Source organism: Astyanax mexicanus, chromosome 9 (genome assembly GCF_023375975.1).
Source record: "Astyanax mexicanus isolate ESR-SI-001 chromosome 9, AstMex3_surface, whole genome shotgun sequence".
In the NCBI taxonomy this organism is placed as follows: Eukaryota; Metazoa; Chordata; class Actinopteri; order Characiformes; family Acestrorhamphidae; genus Astyanax; species Astyanax mexicanus.
In genome coordinates, this window is record NC_064416.1 from 12441237 (window position 1) to 12459684 (window position 18448).

The 18448-nt window shown below is 39.0% G+C and overlaps 2 protein-coding genes across 2 annotated transcripts; one reads left to right on the top strand and one right to left on the bottom strand.

The window, feature by feature from the left end:
- The first annotated feature begins 339 nt into the window (after nucleotides 1–339).
- atmin (ATM interactor) lies at nucleotides 340–9952 on the top strand. Its single transcript, XM_007244010.4, has 4 exons — nucleotides 340–616; nucleotides 5316–5441; nucleotides 5550–5749; nucleotides 6143–9952. Exons 1-4 carry the CDS (start codon nucleotides 401–403, stop codon nucleotides 7902–7904), a joined length of 2304 nt encoding a protein of 767 aa, XP_007244072.3. The 5' UTR covers nucleotides 340–400; the 3' UTR covers nucleotides 7905–9952.
- Nucleotides 9953–12189: 2237 nt separating this feature from the next.
- si:ch73-103b9.2 (uncharacterized protein LOC100150067 homolog) lies at nucleotides 12190–17894 on the bottom strand. Its single transcript, XM_007244009.4, has 3 exons — nucleotides 17698–17894; nucleotides 16453–16674; nucleotides 12190–14388 (listed from the first exon to the last, which is right to left on the bottom strand). The coding sequence occupies exons 1-3, from the start codon at nucleotides 17698–17700 to the stop codon at nucleotides 13408–13410; spliced, it is 1206 nt and encodes a 401-aa protein (XP_007244071.3). The 5' UTR covers nucleotides 17701–17894; the 3' UTR covers nucleotides 12190–13407.
- Nucleotides 17895–18448: the final 554 nt, after the last annotated feature.

Genomic DNA, 18448 nt, shown 5'->3' on the forward strand with positions numbered 1-18448 from the left:
GGCATCATTTTGAGCTACATCTCAGTAATTTTAGATACTAAATCTTGATGTTGAGATACTGTCTCAATATTCTGTGATTCTCGTTGTTTTGAGATGTTTTCTTGTTATTTTGAGATGTTTTAGGATTTGTTATTTGGTATAGACTTTTATATCATAGGTAATTAGTTTTATAATACTAATAATAATAATAATAATAATAATAATAATAATAATAATAATAATAATAATAATAATAATAATTCACACTTTTAACAACACATTTGTACATTATTAACCCGCAGGCTGTTGCTAGGACGCGCCGGTGTGCGGATGTAGCTGCGGTTGCTAAGCGCTGCTGCCGGAAGTGCTGTGTGTGTTTTAAAGGTGCGCTGCGCGCTGCTGCTCGTTGTAGCGCTGAAACATGGCCGCCGCCCCCGGAGCGGACAGCTCGGGTCCGCGTCCCAGCAGCGCCCCCGAGGAGCCGTCGGGCCAGCCCAGGGAGATCATCCGGCCCTCCATCACGGAGCTCACCAAGGAGGTGCGGACCAACATCCTCTGCACGGTGGAGGGATGCGGCAAGATCCTGCCCAACAGCCCGGCGCTCAACATGCACCTGGTGAAGTCCCACAGAGTGAAGGTAACTGGCTAACAGAGCGGAGCCGGTGTTCCGTCGAATTCTGCTACCCTGTCAAACTGTGCTACCATAGTGTATATTTATCATTTTCAAACCCTGCGTCATTTTCAATGTAGTTTCTTTTTTTCAATTAATTGAGACATGTTGTCCATCATAAACCAGCCAATTAAACAGTAGCTTAGCCAAATAAATCAGCGACATTAGGGCATGTCAGCACTACAGAACAAATGAGGCAAAGTAATGCAAGCTTATTTTCACTACTTTAAAACATTATCATATTAAGGGAAAAAATGGCCAATTTGATTTATTTTAATATAAATTCATATTAGGATGGTAACTGTTAGTGTCTTGTGCATTACAGACTAAATTATTTTTTTGTCATTGGAACCTAATTGAGGTCTGAAAGGGTTAAACCTAAAAATGCTAGAAAAAGCTCAGTATTTGGGAAAAATAAACTCGGTAGGATATTAGAAAAGCCTGAATCAGTATATCAGATAGAGCTAATGCTTAATAGAGATGATTATAACTCATTTGCCATTTACACATTTGTAACTGACATAAGTCAATGACAAAAGAGGGCTCAGGTTGTTGAGTGCACCCAATTAAAATTTAGGAGAACTACCATGAAACACATAAACAAAATGTAACATTGGTCTGGGCATGCGCACTGGAGTTAAGAAGCACGTATCGATGGGTAGCACAACTGGACGCAACACCGGCCTGAGAGCTGCCCGCCTTCCAGCTCCTGAACCGGGTATCTGGACTCCAGTTCGCGGTCTGGGGGTCTGGTGCTGGTGGATATGGCGGTGTTTAACATTGTCAGCCCTATTTTGGCAGATTGTGTCCAGGGTTTAGCCTGGAGTCTGGCTAACGTTAGCTGCGTGTGACAGCGTTGTTTTGCTGGAAGTTACCTAGCTAACACTAGCTAACATAAACTAACATAGCTAAAGGGGAGTTGTTAGCTGGCTGTTTCCCTTGCTGTCTGACCGTTTGGGGCAGTTTTATAAAGAATTAAAGATATTGATTAGTATTAAGCTATATTAGACTCTTGTTTAGACTCTTGTTTATTGCCTCGTCATGTTTATTTTATTAATAATAAATCGCACACATCAGTCAGAGTACCGCATTGCGAATGTTACTAGCTATTAGCTAACCTATCATTTAGGTCCATACCACATATATGGCAACTGACCACCCAGCTGTAGCAAAATAGACACTTGACATAACATTTATTCTCATTTTCTGATGTTATTTCAACGTATTAAGGAGTTATTCGTGATTTAAAAAGCATTCATAACTCCCATTTAACCACTTCAGTAGTTAACCTAGCTAGTTCAGTTCAGCCCAGTGGAGGCACTGCAGTAGTTTACAACTGTACTGCACTGCTTTAGCTAGTCTGGTGTGTACAGTCCCTGTCAAGTTCACATTGTTTATATGTTTTCAATATGTTTTCATAACATTTAGACATTAAGGCTGTAGAGAAACACATACAGAATTAAACAAAAACTGTTAAAAAAACATGTTTTACACTTCAGGTTCTTCTAAGTAGCACATTTATCTTTGAGGACAGATCTGCACACCTGGAATAGTTTTCTCAGTGTCTAGATTTTAAGACACTAAGACATGTTTTAAGATACTGTCATTATTTTTTAGATACTGTGTCTATGTTTAGACATTAAGGCATATTGAGAATTACTGTTTTATTATTTTGAGACTGTCTTAGACATTAAAACTGTACAAAATCATGCTAAACAAAAACAAAAAACAGGGTTGAACAATCCAGATTATGTTTTATCCTTTAGAATCGCTTCATTTATCTTTAAGGACATCTGCACAGTCTTAGTATTTTAATCTCAGTGTCTTCATGAGGAAGAGTTGCCTGGATTAGTTTTCACAGCATCTTGATTTAAAGACAAGAAGACATGTCTTGTGATACTGTCTTTATTATTTTTGAGATACTATGTCAATAACTTAAGACACTAAGGCATATTGTGAGATACTGTTTTATTATTTTGAGGAATGAAGGATTTATTTTAAGAGTGTCTTTAAATATACATTAAATCTATACAAAAACACGTATCAAATTATTTTGTAAACAAAAAATGTCAAAGCAGAATGAGCCACATTTATCTTTCAGGACAGATCTGCACACACTAGGTATTTTAATCTCAGTGTTTTCATGAGGGAGAGTTGCCTGGAATAGTTTTCTCAGCGTCTTCTGGAGCTCCTGAACTGCTTTTTCTTCATGCTGTGAAGCTCCAGCTCATCCCAAATCATCTTAAATCACCATCTCAGTTCATCAGGTTTAGATCAGGGGATGTGGAGAACAAACTGTTGTTTAGTTTACTACGTAATTCCATATGTGTCCCTTTTGTTTCCCATGAAATTGTTTTCATGTCTTTAATATTAATTGACAATGTAGAAAATAAATTAAAGAAATAAAGTAAAACATTGTATGAGAAGGTGTGTCCAAACCTTTGACTGTTTTGATGTGGCGCAGTGTCGAGAAATCAGTGCATCTGTAATATGTATGAATATATTTACAGTATGTATAGATGTGGCACTGTGGTAGAGCAAATAGTGTATGGGCTGCACAAGTCGGGGGGCTTGTGGTTGTGGGGTCAATCCCTGTGTTTTTCCTCTGTATAAGTCTTAAACCTTACCGGCTCTGATGCAAGAGCAGTTCACTTTCACTTTGGACATTAATAAACTCAGCCATGCCTCAGATTAACATGACCCTCTGTCATGTTCCACTTTGTTTTGTTTGTTTGTTTGTTTGTGTTTTTGCCAGGAGAGCAGGCTGTCCAACACAACAGAGAGGCATGAACATGTCTGATCTGGTTATTCGATATGGTTGAGTGGGGCAGAGTGTCAGTCTGGCGGGAGGTGGAGAGAGTGACCGAGAGAGAATATGAGAAAAAGAGCATCAGTGAAGGAGAACTCTTTGAATATTCACCCTTGCTTTAGGGGCTGACAGCATGAGTAACGCGACCCTAGTCAGCAGAACAGTACAGGGAAGCAGGGCAATGCTAATGCATTAAGTAGTATTGATGATTAGAGCCTATGGCTGCAGTTTTTACTTGTACTCTGTAGTCTGGCGTCCACAGTCGTCCTGAGGCATTAAGCAGCTTGTGTTGGAGCACCGTTCCCTTTAGGGCAGTAAATGTACTGCTGCATATGAAGCTCAATTTCCCTTGTTTACACTGTTGTGCTCCTCAGCTTAATAAAACAACACTTCTAAGGTCTTCTACTCTGTGTTGTAGTCTTGATTCGTGTTCTGAGGGACAACTTTTTGATGTCACAGACATCACCTCACTTTCTACCTTCCGAGCCCAGCTGAAAAGCTCAGACCCTCTGAATATTTCTACTATCTCTCAACCTTGTGATAGGATTATACATTAAATAAAGTAAAATCAAGTCACAATAATTCCATTATGGACTTATTGTTTGGTGTGTATAACTATTTAGAGAATTATGTGACCTGATATATGTTGTGTTTAGCTATGGCTTAAGGCCCACAGCTATGTTGAGGGCTACTGAATTCTTTAGCTAATTCCATGCACACCTGCTTCAGTTACATAAGAGCCAGACCCGTGCTCGCTGTGCAGAAATATTAGCCCCTTTTTTTTCAGTGTCTGCATGAGGCAAGTTTATCCATGCATTCCTGTTTTCACACATGCATTGCTCTACAAACACAGCTGGCAAGTATTTGTTTTGCTCAGAAATATCAACTGATTTAACAATCCCAGTGACTACTGGCAGTTTGGTTAAATGGCAATGAGATTTTATTGAAAATAGTTCATTTTAAGACAATATTATACTGTATAACCATGTTTTTAATGATTAAAAAAGATACTGGTGATCTGATGAGCTCTAGAGAGGCTTATGTAAGTATGTTAATTTGAACGTGGCTCACTTGAGAGCAGCACTTCATACTCTTATTAATACTCTGTATTGTTGGGTAGGTTGGCAGTTGTGAATGACTCACGCACAGAGCATCTCCTACAGAACATTTCTTCATATGGAAATCTGGATGAAAACTTGGCCCTCAAACACACTAGTTGTGTTGTGATATTGTTGGCCTTCCCTCTGCATTTCATGTGACATTTTGAACTTTAATATAGCTTTAAACAAATACTTTCTATATGATATGTAAAGATGTAGTAAAGGCATTCTGTGTATAAAATAAGTCATATTGTATGTTTTCTGGTCTTTGTGCCTATTGCTGGTCTGGCCATTTAAGAATGTTAGTCACGCCCTGTGGAAACTTGGGTCCTCCTGAAGAGATAAGAGACAATGACTGCCCACACAACACTGTGCATATAACATAGCACAGAGAGTGCACAATGAAACATTTAGTTGAGCTGCCCAAATATTCCTCTACCAAAAAAAAAAAAAGGTAAATAATTTTGAAAGTTTGGAGTGGGTTTGTTGCAATGCTAAAACTAGTCTTAGCCCGTTGAAGCCACAATGCTATCGGACATCTAACATCTGCAGTAGGATAGTTGCAATGTTAACCTCTGGTCTTGGCAGGGTTAAAGCCACAATTCAAACAGACACAGCAGTCAGGTTCTGCATGGAAGGAGTGGACAAATGGAAAGAACAAGGCATGGCTTTTGGTCTGAGATCCTGGTGCTCTTGTACATCATCTACTGGCATATCCTTCTTACTATATGTTGTCCATCTATCTCTTTCTTTTTAGGAGGGTCTTGTGAACCCTACTGTGAGGAAGGATATAAAAGGTTCACAGAAGCTCTACTGTTGTCCAATAGAGGGCTGTCCAAGAGGACCAAACAGACCCTTCTCCCAGTTTGCCCTGGTTAAGCAGGTAATCTCAGTTGCCACAGTAACACACACACACACACTTTTGTACAACCAATATTAAGTGGTGATATTAATGTTCACAGTTCACTGTGTTTTGTTTTATCTAATCTAGCATTTTATGAAGATGCATGCAGAGAAAAAGCACAAATGTGTGAAGTGCAGCAATGGGTACAGCACAGAATGGGACCTCAGGAGGCATGCAGAAGACTGTGGAAGGACCTACAGCTGTACCTGTGGTTGTCCGTATGCAAGCAGGGCTGCACTCTTGTCACATATCTACAGGACAGGCCATGAGGTTCCCAAAGAACACCGGTAATGTGGAACTAGTTCAAGACTAGTCTTAATGGTCAGGAAACTGGCTCTTTAGGTACAAACATGTTTGAAATGCTTTAGCATATTTTAAGGTATGCTCATCCCAAAAGTACTTGTTGGAACTCAATAATTCCAAAGAAGATGTAACCTCATGTAACCAACACCTGGCATTAGGCATGGTGTCAAAGGATTCATGTTTGTGCTCCTATCTAAGTCCTGTTTTAATTGGCAATGCTTCTTCACTACTGGGACTATTGACAAAACTGTCTTCTTGCATTTGCCAATCTGTGTCAACAATGGTTGCCCACCAACATTTGGTCATATAGTGTATATATTGTATATGCACAAAACATAACAGTAATGCAAAATAAATAACAACCATTCCTTTTCTAGATATCCACCAGTGAAGAAAAGAAAAATGGAGAGACTGTCAAGCAGCACAACGAAAGTGAGGCCCAACGAACAAACTTACGAAATGGCTGAAGGAGCAGTCCCTACAGAAGGAGCTTCTCAAACTCCTGATTCACCACGACACATCCCCATTCACTCAAAAAATGTTCAAAAGCTTCTCCTGCCCAAGCCTAAAGTGGCTTTGGTCAACGTCCCTGTGATGCAGCTCGCACACCTGCCTGTTCTGCTCCCCTCAGCCGAGAGCAGTGCCTTGAGGTCTGTGCTCTTGGCATTAGATGTGCAGGGCTCCGTAAGCACTGTTCACCTGTTGCCTCAGTCACTTGGGGCAATGGTTCCTGCTTTGAACACTAAGACTGTAAGTTTCAGAGACACCATGCCTGCTTCAAGGTCCAGCCTGGATGCCATCAGCACAGGGATTCAAGTCAACCTAGAGAGTCTGGTCTCAGTAGGCGAGTCAGGTAACGACTTGGGATCTAGAAGTAAAAGCACCTCGACAAACATTCAGACTGATACCTCGTACCTCAGCAAGGGATCTGTTGGAGGAGTCAGCATCCCCCCCATAAGTGAGGCCTCAGTTTCTTCTTGCTCTCAAACTGACATTAGCGTCAGTGCTCAGATCCAGCTACCCATCAGCGTCCAAACCCAGACGTTCCCCTTAAAAGCCAGGGTCACGTCGTCCATAGGGGCGCAAACAGACACTTTCAGTCAACTGCCTTTTTCTTCTTTTAACATAACAAGAGAAACTCAAACAAGCTGCTGCACGGCAGCGCCAATGACTAGAACACAGATGGACCAAGCTATAATGTGCACAGACCTTTTTGACACTGATATGCTGTGTAGTGTCTCTACACAGACCGCAGTACCTGATGGACCTTTCGGTACAAATGGACTTGATGACGAAGATCCCATGGGTACAGAAGCAGAGCTCTTCGAGGACAGATCGGCTCAGTCCTTGTGCTTTGGATCCCAGAGGGACATCTTGCACCAGAACACGGTAGCCGACAACCAGACGCAGACCATGAATCTCTTCAGTGACCTTGAGAACATTCTTTCTGACAGCATGGCAGCTGGAACGCCGGGGTGCGGATCAAGCCTGGTTCCAGTGCAAGAGCAGCATACTGGAATTGACTTTGACTTTGAGGACTTCCTCAATGCAACCCATATCCAGACTCAGACTGACGAGAGTGCGTTGGGCGGCCTTAACTCAGAGACCCCTTTGGAGCTTCTCGACATTGAGACGCAAACTGATTTCTTGCTTCTTGGTGACAGCCACCAAAGTGATGTCAGCACAAGGGATCAATCGTCAAATGATCTGGAGCTGGAAATGTTTGATACCCAAACCCAGACAGATCTAAACTTCCTTCTTGACCATGGTGGCCATATGCCCCTGGGCAGCATCCTCAGACACTCCAGCTTCAATATGAGCACAGAGTCCTCGGACACAGAGACCCAGACTGATACCAGGCCACTGGCTCCTCATCCTCCTCCTGCTTCTCCTGCTTTGCCCATGTCTTGTTCCCATGAAGGTCAGGTCAGGCTAAGTAGTACAGAAACTCAGACGGTCTCAAGCACTTCTAGTCTGGGCCAACTCTTTCTAACTAGCAACGAGACTCAGACGGTCATGGATGATTTCCTGTCTGCAGACTTGGCTTGGAACATGGAGTCCCATTTCAGCTCTGTTGAAACCCAAACCAGTGAAGACCTCTTCTCTCTGTTTCAACACTCCGAGAAACCCAACAGCTGAGCTCCCTTGGCCGTTTCGGCTCCCCTGCGGCCGGTGCGGTTTGGGCTACGTTCTGAAAGGAGCTGTGTCTGGTGACTGTTTCACCCAGACAGGCTGAGGGCCAGCAGATAGAGTTCTCCGAAACACTCATCACCGTTAAGACAAGACCCGCTCTGTCTGGCAGGACCTGTGACAATGTGGCGCTTTTAAGAGCTTGCTTGGTAGTAGTCCTTCAGCATCTCAAGTCATTCCATGATGAGTAATGTCTGTCAAAAAACTTGCTATAAGTCGCTATTCCAAGTACGTAGACGTTTAGCTGCACTTTATCGTTCGACTGTCGTTAGTTCAGACCACTCTTCAGCGTGATACCTTATTACGTTTTATTTGCACATTGTTGTCGTACTCTAATTGATCAGAGAGCTTTGTTTACTCATTAGTCCATTAGTTCATTGACCTCTCAGTAGGAGAGAATGTACTGTATAAGTATAGGTGGTATGATGACGGTGCTACTAGTAGTAGTAATATTTCGGTGTGGCGCAAATCTAACAGTTAGAAAATGTACATTCGTTCAGTACCACAGCATATCTTGTGAAATCAATAGGCTCATCAATAGGCTGTTCTGGATTGATATGGCTTCCGTGGTTTGTGAGGGCCTTTTTTTGTTTGTTTTTTTTCTTATTTTTTTTGCCTTGGTTGTTAGTCTTCTGTCTGTGCAAAATTTATGTTACGTGTCCAATAGTCTAGACTCTAAACTCAAGAAAACTGTCACTGTGAGTAAACTGTGCTCTTGGTTCACTACAGGTCATGCAGATAATTTGTATTGACTGTTACAGTATATTACAGATTTATTATTATTATTATTATTATTATTATTATTATTATTATTATTATTAGCATTAATTAATCACACTCTTTTAAACATCTGTGAATTAGGTTCTCCTGAAGGATGCCTATTTATGCATGTTACAAATGTTAAACATATGTTTCCTTTAACAGTTGAACTCAGTTAATGGTCTTATGCTATGATTTGCATTCTGTACTGTGAGTAATTTAATTAACATGCAAATCACAATTGTTTACAGTAAACTGAAACCTTTAATATTTATCGGGCGCATGTATTGTTTCCACTGAATGTGTATTTAGTCTTCTTTTTTAAAGCATTGTTTATTTTGAATTGATTTATTCATGTTTGGCTTTTTGTTGGTGCCTTAATTTAAGTGTTAAGTAAAAAGTGACCATGTGTACATTTTGATGATGTAAAAGTATGGTGCACCGCTGCTTTAATATTAGGACACATGTCTTCTGTTTATTTTTAATTTTATTTGTATTTTTTTTTTTTATCGTTTTTGGTTCCATTTTCTTTTTTTTTACAATATTAATTGTATAATCTTCTGTGTTCATTATTTATTTAAGTTGTTTATTCACTATATTGCACGGAAACCTGTTGCCCGCCTTAGACTCATATTATTTTTCAGTATGTGTAAGTACTTGTTCTTGTACTAGTATGCTTTGCCATGTTTTGGCCAGTATGTCCTGGCCATATATCTCTAGATTTGACTTTCTCTAGCTGCAGAATGTAAATGACACTGTGCCCATTTATGCGAGCTCTCCTCAGCATTGTAACCAAAAGGTTTTACGTATAGTTTTTTTTTTTTTTTTTCTCCTTCACGCTCAACCAGTGCAGGCATTTACATTCAACCAGTGTATCTGTTAACATAAATAGAGCTGCCAATAGAGCATCCAAACTGATCTGCTATTATACTATTTCTAGAACTTGGCTAAGATGCTAGCAGGAAAAACAAATACGTATTGCTATAGATTACTTGAATTTTGTCAACTTACACTCTGGTTCCTAGTAGAGAGTGAGTGCATGCAGTCTTGTTTGTGCCAAGAACGTGTCCCTTAAGTTGATTTCAGTTACTTCAGGCGATTATCGGAGATATGTCTTAAGTTATGTGCATTTTTTTAAGGGTTTGGTAGGGGCTACCAGCTTAACCCCGTCAGTGTTCTTCTGTTGTTTAGGCTATGCTGCAGCAGATGCTCAAAATAAAGTGCTATTGAGAAGATTGGAGTGTTGTGACTTGTGTATTATTTGCATGTTATATGATTGATTGTTTCTGAAACATAATACAACTACTATTACAAGCTAGTGAGGTGTTTCAGTCCAAAATGCCACCAGAGATTAAAGTTGAAACAGATTTTTACTAGTAAACACTCACATTACATGTTTTGTAATGCAGTTTTTACTAGTAGAAACTAGTGATTTGATTGTATTGATCAACTATGACATTTTTGCTAGTAATAATGTCTAAAAACTAAATATACCAGTTATTACCAGGACCACATATTATTTTTAAATGTAATTTTCACTGGTCATGTGTTACCATTTGATTAATATTCTTATCTATAATAGGGCTAGGATGAAATTTTGATATCCTTTCTTTTTTTCATTTGAAATACATAGTTGATATGTGTTATCAGACCTCTATATTTTTATTGAAACAAAGGTCCTCTTAACTCCCTTAGACTGTACCCTTTGCTGCTTCCTTGCACCATGTGGTGAAGCTAATCAAATTAATTGGGTAAACCTGTGGTAAAGATTGTCAAATTCTGTGAATTTGACACCAAGAAAAAAAATTCTCGTATTTGATTATTTAGGAGTATTTTATTCAGTAAAACAGACGCTGTGAAGTGTCTTGCTGTATTCTGTGTAGATCAGAATCACAGTATAATGGTCAGTGTATCGTAATATATTGTGTCGTAAGATGCCCTGTGTTTTTACTCCCTAGGTAACCGGCACCTACCCAAGAAAACCAACCTGTGAACCAACAGTAGGGTCTTTGGCACACAAAGCTCACTAATGGTGATACAGAATCAAATGATAATGCTACACAATACTCAGCAGGACGTTTTAATATTATGGCTGATTTGTGTACTGTAGAATGTGACCCATTGTTTTTGGTTGTGACGAGACCTGTATTTATAAATGTCCTGTGACTTTGACATGCTTATACAATGACTTCTCCTGCTGTCTTTAGTCACTACTTAATGCATAAGTGCAGCCCTGGAGCCTCAGACCTCGTGATTGTGGGTAGTCTTTGTGGGCATTTCAGTTGCTGGGAAACTGGAAAAGCTCTCTTGGGAAGCTAGTGGGTTTATAGCTTTAAACACAGCGTGCACACATACTGAACGCTAGGCTGCAATGCTTTCAAACTTCTGTTTTCCCATCTGCAGTGTACAAGTTCTAGTTTGCCATCCTTTGTGTATCAGTTTTATTAGTCCATTTTGTTTAGCTTTAGCTAACATTAATTAAGAAAACCTTCAAACTAACTACATTTTATCTTCTAAGTCCAGATAATGTTATTAAATGGCTACTGGCAGTAGATTTTCTTAGTATCTTGTGGTTTATGGGTTTATGTATTATTAAACTTATTAGATGTTATGGTCTGGATAATTGTGGGACTTATTAATCAACAGAGTATGGCCTATCTAATCTTTAATAGTATTAAATCTGCCATATGATGCGTATGATCTCTTATATACACAGTGTGTAACTATCCACAGCTGCAGCAAAGTGTTTATTGGCAAACAATTGAACGTGTTTATCGATTTGGAAAATAATAAGAATACTGTGTTCAGGATTTGATTTTCTCACAACATTCTAAATAAAGAAATGTACAATATGATGTGGAATGCGAATAGAGCTACGAGTTCAAATCAAATTAATTGTGAGTGCATTCATATGGCAGAGCATATGCTCTAAATTTTCTCCATGATTAAGGCTGGGCAACATTCCAAACTGGTCCATACTAATTTCTGCGTTTAAATCCGAAGTCATTACAGAGTGTAAAATAATGGAACTGGATGTTTACTATGAAAAATATTCTGCAATCTAAATTATTTGTCCAAAAACAAGTGAATAATTTATACCGAAAACTAATAACATTGTTTGTTGGTATGTCTGTTGTAATGAGATTGTCTTTAAAAAGCCAGACAAAACACATTTTGGCCATAAAGCTGTATTTTGGAGCATCCTTAAAATATTGACTGACTGAAATGGATGCAATCTAGTCAAGAAGCACTGACAATATTTACACAGCCAATCACCAGTATGTATAAGCTGTCTGTTCATTAAAAAAAATTATAATTACACCCTCTGCACCCTGATATATCAGCTGGCCAATGCACGTTTCAAAAACCTACTTGTAAAAACTTTACACAAATATACACAAAATGAATCAACAATCATGCTATTGACCAACAGGAGCTGTTAATACTTGTTAGGTACTGGTATTAGGAATTTGGCTGGTACAACAAAAGCATTTGAGTTTTATTAACCAGCTCTAACCACAATATAACTCAACAGTATACACTATATGGACAAAAGTATTGGGACACTTACACATTGCAACTACATAAGCATTTATGAAATCCCATTCTAAACCCATTTGCGTTAGCATTAGTAGGGAGTTGGTCCCCCCTCTTGCGGCTCTAACAGTAGGTTTGGCAACATTTATACACTTTGCTCTGCTGCACTTGCATAACCCACTCTGCAACTTTAATGTGATGTCAACATGGATGTTAATGTCAGTGTGATGCACTGTTATACTGCACAGGGCTGATATTGCACGATGTTGCAATATTTTGTTGCTTTGCGATATACAGCTCTGGAAAAAATTAAGAGACCACTTCAGTTTCTGAATCAGTTTCTCTGATTTTGTAATTTATAGGTATAGTTCATATTTATAACGTTGTAAGAGTTCAGAATTCAATATTTGGTGGAATAACCCTGGTCTTAATCACAGTTTCAATTTAAGCAGATGAGTTTGGTTTGATCCCTCTTCTTCTTGATTATATTCCAGATGATTTGGTAAAATCAAAGAAACTCATCATTTTTAGGTGGTCTCTTATTTTTTCCAGAGCTGTATATTGGTATATTAAAAATAACCCTTTTTTCCAGAGGTATTTTATTGATAAAAAAAACAGTGAGCACCAGATTTGGTGTATTTGGTGTCGTATCTGATGTAGTTTCTTGTTCTCACCACTTTTTACCTGAAAGAATATACACCCCCATAAGATGTAAGTGATTTAACATATAAACCCATAATAATGCATTTCATGTTTCATATATGAAATATAACCTGCCTTCGTAAGAAATGTCATAAAAATAAAAATAGAGCTAAATTTTATATTGGATTAAGCAAGTTTGTTTTTCCCAAATCCATTGTGAATTTATTTTTGTTTGTTTTTTTATAACTATAGCTCTTTATATATAAAATCCAGTATATGCCTACTTTTCAAGGTTCTATCCATGTTCTCTGCATTGCAAAAATCATGGGACCTTACACTGCAATTTCTGTGATGTAACTTATGCACATTGCAATTATGATGCTTAAGTGATATATTGTGCAGCCCTAACCCCAACTACAAAAATATTCTACAAAAAAATCACCAACACATGTAATGGCATGTGCATATCACTTGTAAGGACAGTTTTTTTTTTCAAGCATACAGTGATCAGTATTCACAGCAAGCGATGAGCAGACACTGGTATAGCCACTCTGGTGCCCAGCAGCATTGGAAGCTCAGGTTCTGCCCTTTTCGGACTCCTAGCCTTGAAGTTTGAATGGGCCCTGTGACCAGATATGTGTCTGAAAGGTATCTCTTGTCTGAAGTTTCGGCCGAGGATGGGCAAGGCTCGAGGTAGCATTCCTTCTAGGGGGCTGAAGGGCAACTGACCCTTTCTGGAAACTGGAATGGACAAGAGATACTGGTGTTGTCCTGACCCGAACTTGGATGTCAGAGTTCCCTGGTAAATCTGGTCTACAGGTGAGCTGCGGTATGGAACAGCTTTCTCCTGCTGTCCATCAATGTCCAAAGTCTCATTTAAAGCAGCTGTTTCTGTAGCTCCACCCACAACAATTGGGTTATCTACTCCCGCTTTTGGATACGTAACCTCCCTCCTCTTTGAAACAGGGACACTCCTCAAATGTGCAGGTGAAGGTGGTCTCACAGGAGGTAAAACCATCAGAGTGCCTATCAGAGGAACCTTTCCTGCACATTTGTCCTTAAAAAATGGGCACTGAACAGTAGGCTGAAAGTGTTGAGGTAGAGTCTTATTAGGTACAAACTGTTCACTTCCAAACACGGCTTTGTTTTCCAGTATGTCAGTCTTGGTGTTCCTCTCCTCAATAGTCAACAAGTCAAAGGTGTCCTCTTCTGAGGTAGAAGAAGAACAAGGCGAACTGTTCCTCTGTGGTTTTCTTGGAGGCTCAATAGAAGAAGGAACAGAATTTTTCAAAGGTTCCTCCGGAGGCTGACAGGACAGGACAGTTTCAGAAGATGCGCCAGCACAGTCCAATTCAGGGAGCTCAGACAGCTTCAGGTCCTTCAGATCTGCACAGAGAAGGCAATGGAAATCCATGGCATCTGCTTTGACCTTCCTCCTATTTCTCTGTGCTTGAAATAAGCAAGCAAGTGGGGCAAACCGTCCCCATCCTTGGATCTGTCAACACAAAACAGAGACACAGAACATGAGCTTTAACTGAATGCAATAAAATTATGAAATACACTTATTGTAAAAAAAAACGAATTGTTTAACCAAGAAGGAATCAACCGACTGGAATAAAACTTGATATGTAATCATGATAAAAACGGTTTTAGGGTCTCAGAACAGAAGCGGGTCAGAGCCAAGACAAAGGTTTGTTGCCATATGTCCATAAGGCCTGGTGTTATGGAGTGCAATGCAATTTTGTATGATTCCAGATCACCTTTGGTCTTCACTACAAGCACTGTGGACAGCCCAACATTACATTAATGAGGTCCTGCATCAGTAGTCCTGCCTTTTCTGAACCTTTTTTTCACTCTGGTGTGCTATTCCAATAGGACAATGCTCGTCCACAAACTGCTGCCATCTCAAGAGCTTGTGTGCCATCTCATGTGTGGGATACTATTGGACATGCTATCAACACTTCCACCCCTATCTCAAAATCAGCAGGAGCTGCATGAATATTCAAACACCATGCTGAGATGTCTGGCATGTTGAGTTACACGTGTTGCCTATATCAGTCTAAATTTTTAATCATTTATTGTTCCTGGTGACCTTTGTCTTGCTTCTGAATAACACTGCAATCCGACACTTCCTTCTGGGCGCAACTATTTTTGCAACCATTACTCTGACAATGAGTGTATCTTCAGTTTAAGAGGAGATGCCTGAGCCCTGCTCTGCTCCCAATCTCATGTCCTAATTCCAATCTCTATCTTTGGTGTCCCATGACAAAGTTTCCACACCCTTCCACCCCGTCACCTCCCATTAACTCATTATATCTCTCGGTTCAGGCTCCACTTATCAGAAAGGGGGGCCTGGCCTTCAAAGGTCAGAGTTCCCCCTATTACACTCTCACCTTGTCACAAGCTGATGACAAGGAAACTATTTATAGCTATAAGGTCATTATAAAGTTTTCTATTTACACCCTTGTCACCTTTATATACCAGACATCAAATATATAAAATATATAGGTAATAAATAATTGTGTAATCAAGGTAATATAGAATTATAACAATAATAATGAGTAACTTATTTTCACTCAAGCATTATCCAAAGTAGGCAGACAAATTACATACATTTTTTGTGTATGCGAGGTCCAAAGCAAGTTTTTGCTTCTAATCAAATAGTGACTAATAAATCCTAAATGAAACCAGTGTAAAAAAAAAGAAAAGGTTAGTCGACTAGTCAATGATTCTTCTGCAATGCCCTTCTTTACTTTAAAATGTAAAAAAACAACAGGATGCGGGGTTTAAATGCTCCGTAAATGCCCAGATGATGGTTAAATGTAGAAAGTTTTCATGTAATCTGTTGTGTTTGGACCATTTTGGAGACACACACCAAGTTGAGTGTGAACTATGTGAGTGAGTCAATTACCACTCTTCTGTTGTGTTTCTGTGCCCAGCACTTTGTGTAGTGCACTGCAGTTACCAATTAACAAATAGTCAGAATTTGAAATCAGTACATTTTTAATGGGCATTGTCAATTATTAAATATCAACTAATCTTTGCAGCCCTTATACACAGTAAAACAGTTGGTGCTAAATCAAGACTTTCAGTATTAAATTGGTTAATTGTTAAAAATAATCATTTGCAGGGTCAATTTAACACCAACACTGGCAAATGTAGTGTGTAGAAGAACTATTTGGAGTTTAATAAAGAACAAATTTTGTAAAAGAGGTCATGCATGTATGAAGAACCTTTAAATGCTGAAAGAAATTGAATTTAAAGAGATTTAAAGATCCTTTGTTAAACTAAACATCGATTTTCTATGGCACTACTCAAATAAAATGTTGTAGCACCTTTCATTTTTAGAGTGTAATTTATAAAGCCTTTTGCAAAATGGACAACAGAATGTAAAGTGATAATGTATCAGTTTCCCAGACATGAATAAAGCTTAGCATTTTAAATGGATATTTTCTATTGAAAGGAAAATAAGGTCAATAAATAGGCTTAATGCCTGTATAAGAAAACTGAGCCTAAATGTGTAGGAACAGCAAGTTAAAGAAACACACAGATTACTTACAGCTTCCTCCCAGCCCACTGGAATCTGCACCTCATAAGGTTCTTGCTCTTTAACAGAATATTCCTCACTAACATCCAGCAGAGAATTCACATAGTCTCTCTCTCGAGACTTGCAGTTGTTCCATTCTGAATCGTCTAAAGCCTCAGTTCTGTCATAATCAATATGCTCTGATTGATATGACATGGAATTATTCATTGCGTAGGTCTTCCCACAAAATGAAATCTGTAAGGGAAGACAAAACATTCAACATAAACATTTAACATGTGCACATATCAACCTCATGCCAATATTGACTGAAGCACCAGAGGAGCTGCCAATAGGTGTAAGCAGGTCAATAATAAAGTATCAACAAGAATAATAAAACACTCAATAATGGCAAACTATTAAAGTTTATTTGGGAGCTTTTTAATGATTTAATGCTGCCGGCAATTGCCAAAACACCAATGTGTCACTGGGTTGCAACTCTATTTGTTAAACATTATATTTCTCTCAATTAATCTACTCCTAAATTCTATGTTTTATAAATGTTTATGTTATATCTGCTTCAGTATTAGCATATACAGTATATGAAAATATTGCGTATCACCCTTTAAGGTTTTTTAAAGAAACAATTTTTAGTCTGGATGAAAACCAGCTACATGCATATACAGCTCTGGAAAAATAATTTGGAGACCAATTAATGATGATGTTTTTTACCAAAATGAAAACTTCTCGAATATAATCAAGAGAAAGATGGATGATCACAGCCATCAAACCAAGCTGAGCTGCTTAAAGTTTTGCACCAGGAGTGGCATAAAGTTATCCAAAAGCAGTGTGTAAGACTGGTGGAGGAGAACATGTCAAGATGCATGAAAACTGATTAAAAATCAGGGCTATTCCACCAAATATTTATTTTTCTGAACTCTTAAAACTTTATGAATATGAACTTGTTTTCTTTGCATTATTTGAGTTTCTAGTACACTTTTTAAAGACAATTTTAAATGTTCTTCAGTTTGGAGCTGTGGAGGAACCCTTAAAGGTGTTTTAAAGAAAAGGTTTTTAGAAGAAAATGTTCCTCAAAAGTTTTTTTCACAGTTTCAAATTAAAGCACCCATGAAGTACCTCCAGAAACGTATCTAGCTCTACTTTTACGAGCTGTAAACACAGCAGCAGCACCCTGAGAGAGTGTCTCTACAGCAGCAGCCCACACAGATCACAACACTAACTGCTGTTTATAATTGTGAACATTAGACAGCACACACTCACCATTAAAGTTCAGGAAAGTGACATGAACACTGCCCTGCTCCTCAGGCTCCGTGCTGCTGCCAGAGGTCGCTGAGTTAGTTTAACACTGAGTCTAACAGGAGCCAGAAGTGCTGAAATATTTATCCCTCTGTTTTTATTCAGCCTCTTCTCTTCCACTGGAAGGGGGAGGAGCTGTTGCCACAGCAACTAGTAATACGGAAAAGACGCGCGCGAAAGTGTGACGCCACCACAGGTCGGGCGCCCCCTGCTGTTCGGCTGCAGAAAGCTGTGTAACTCCACCCATCCCCATAGGTTTCAATGGCAAAACAGACAACTTTCAATCACGTTTTTTTCTAATATACTGTAATTCTACCTCCATTATTTAAATGCAACAGCTAGTGTAACCTCTGCTTATATTGTCAAATTTTTATATCCCCACAGAATTCGGTTTTTAAAACTTTATTCGGCTCTATTCAAAAAAGTGTGTGGTTATGGTAAAAGGGCTGCTTATGGGCGGGACCAATAACAGACCGTCAGCTCCGCTCCGCCCCGCTCTGCAGTCTGTGACCGCGAGGCAGCCCTCAACGGCGGGGTTATTTAAATGAGTTATTTTTATTTTCTTGGCAAAGTACTATAGGCCGTTATTGTAAATAAGAACTTGTTCTTAATGAGAGTAATTCTGTATATGGTTTAAGTGTGCTAAATATGTAATATTATAAAAGTATGTATTCAGTGTATCAGCTTTATGAGGTAGTCACCTGGTTCACCTTCA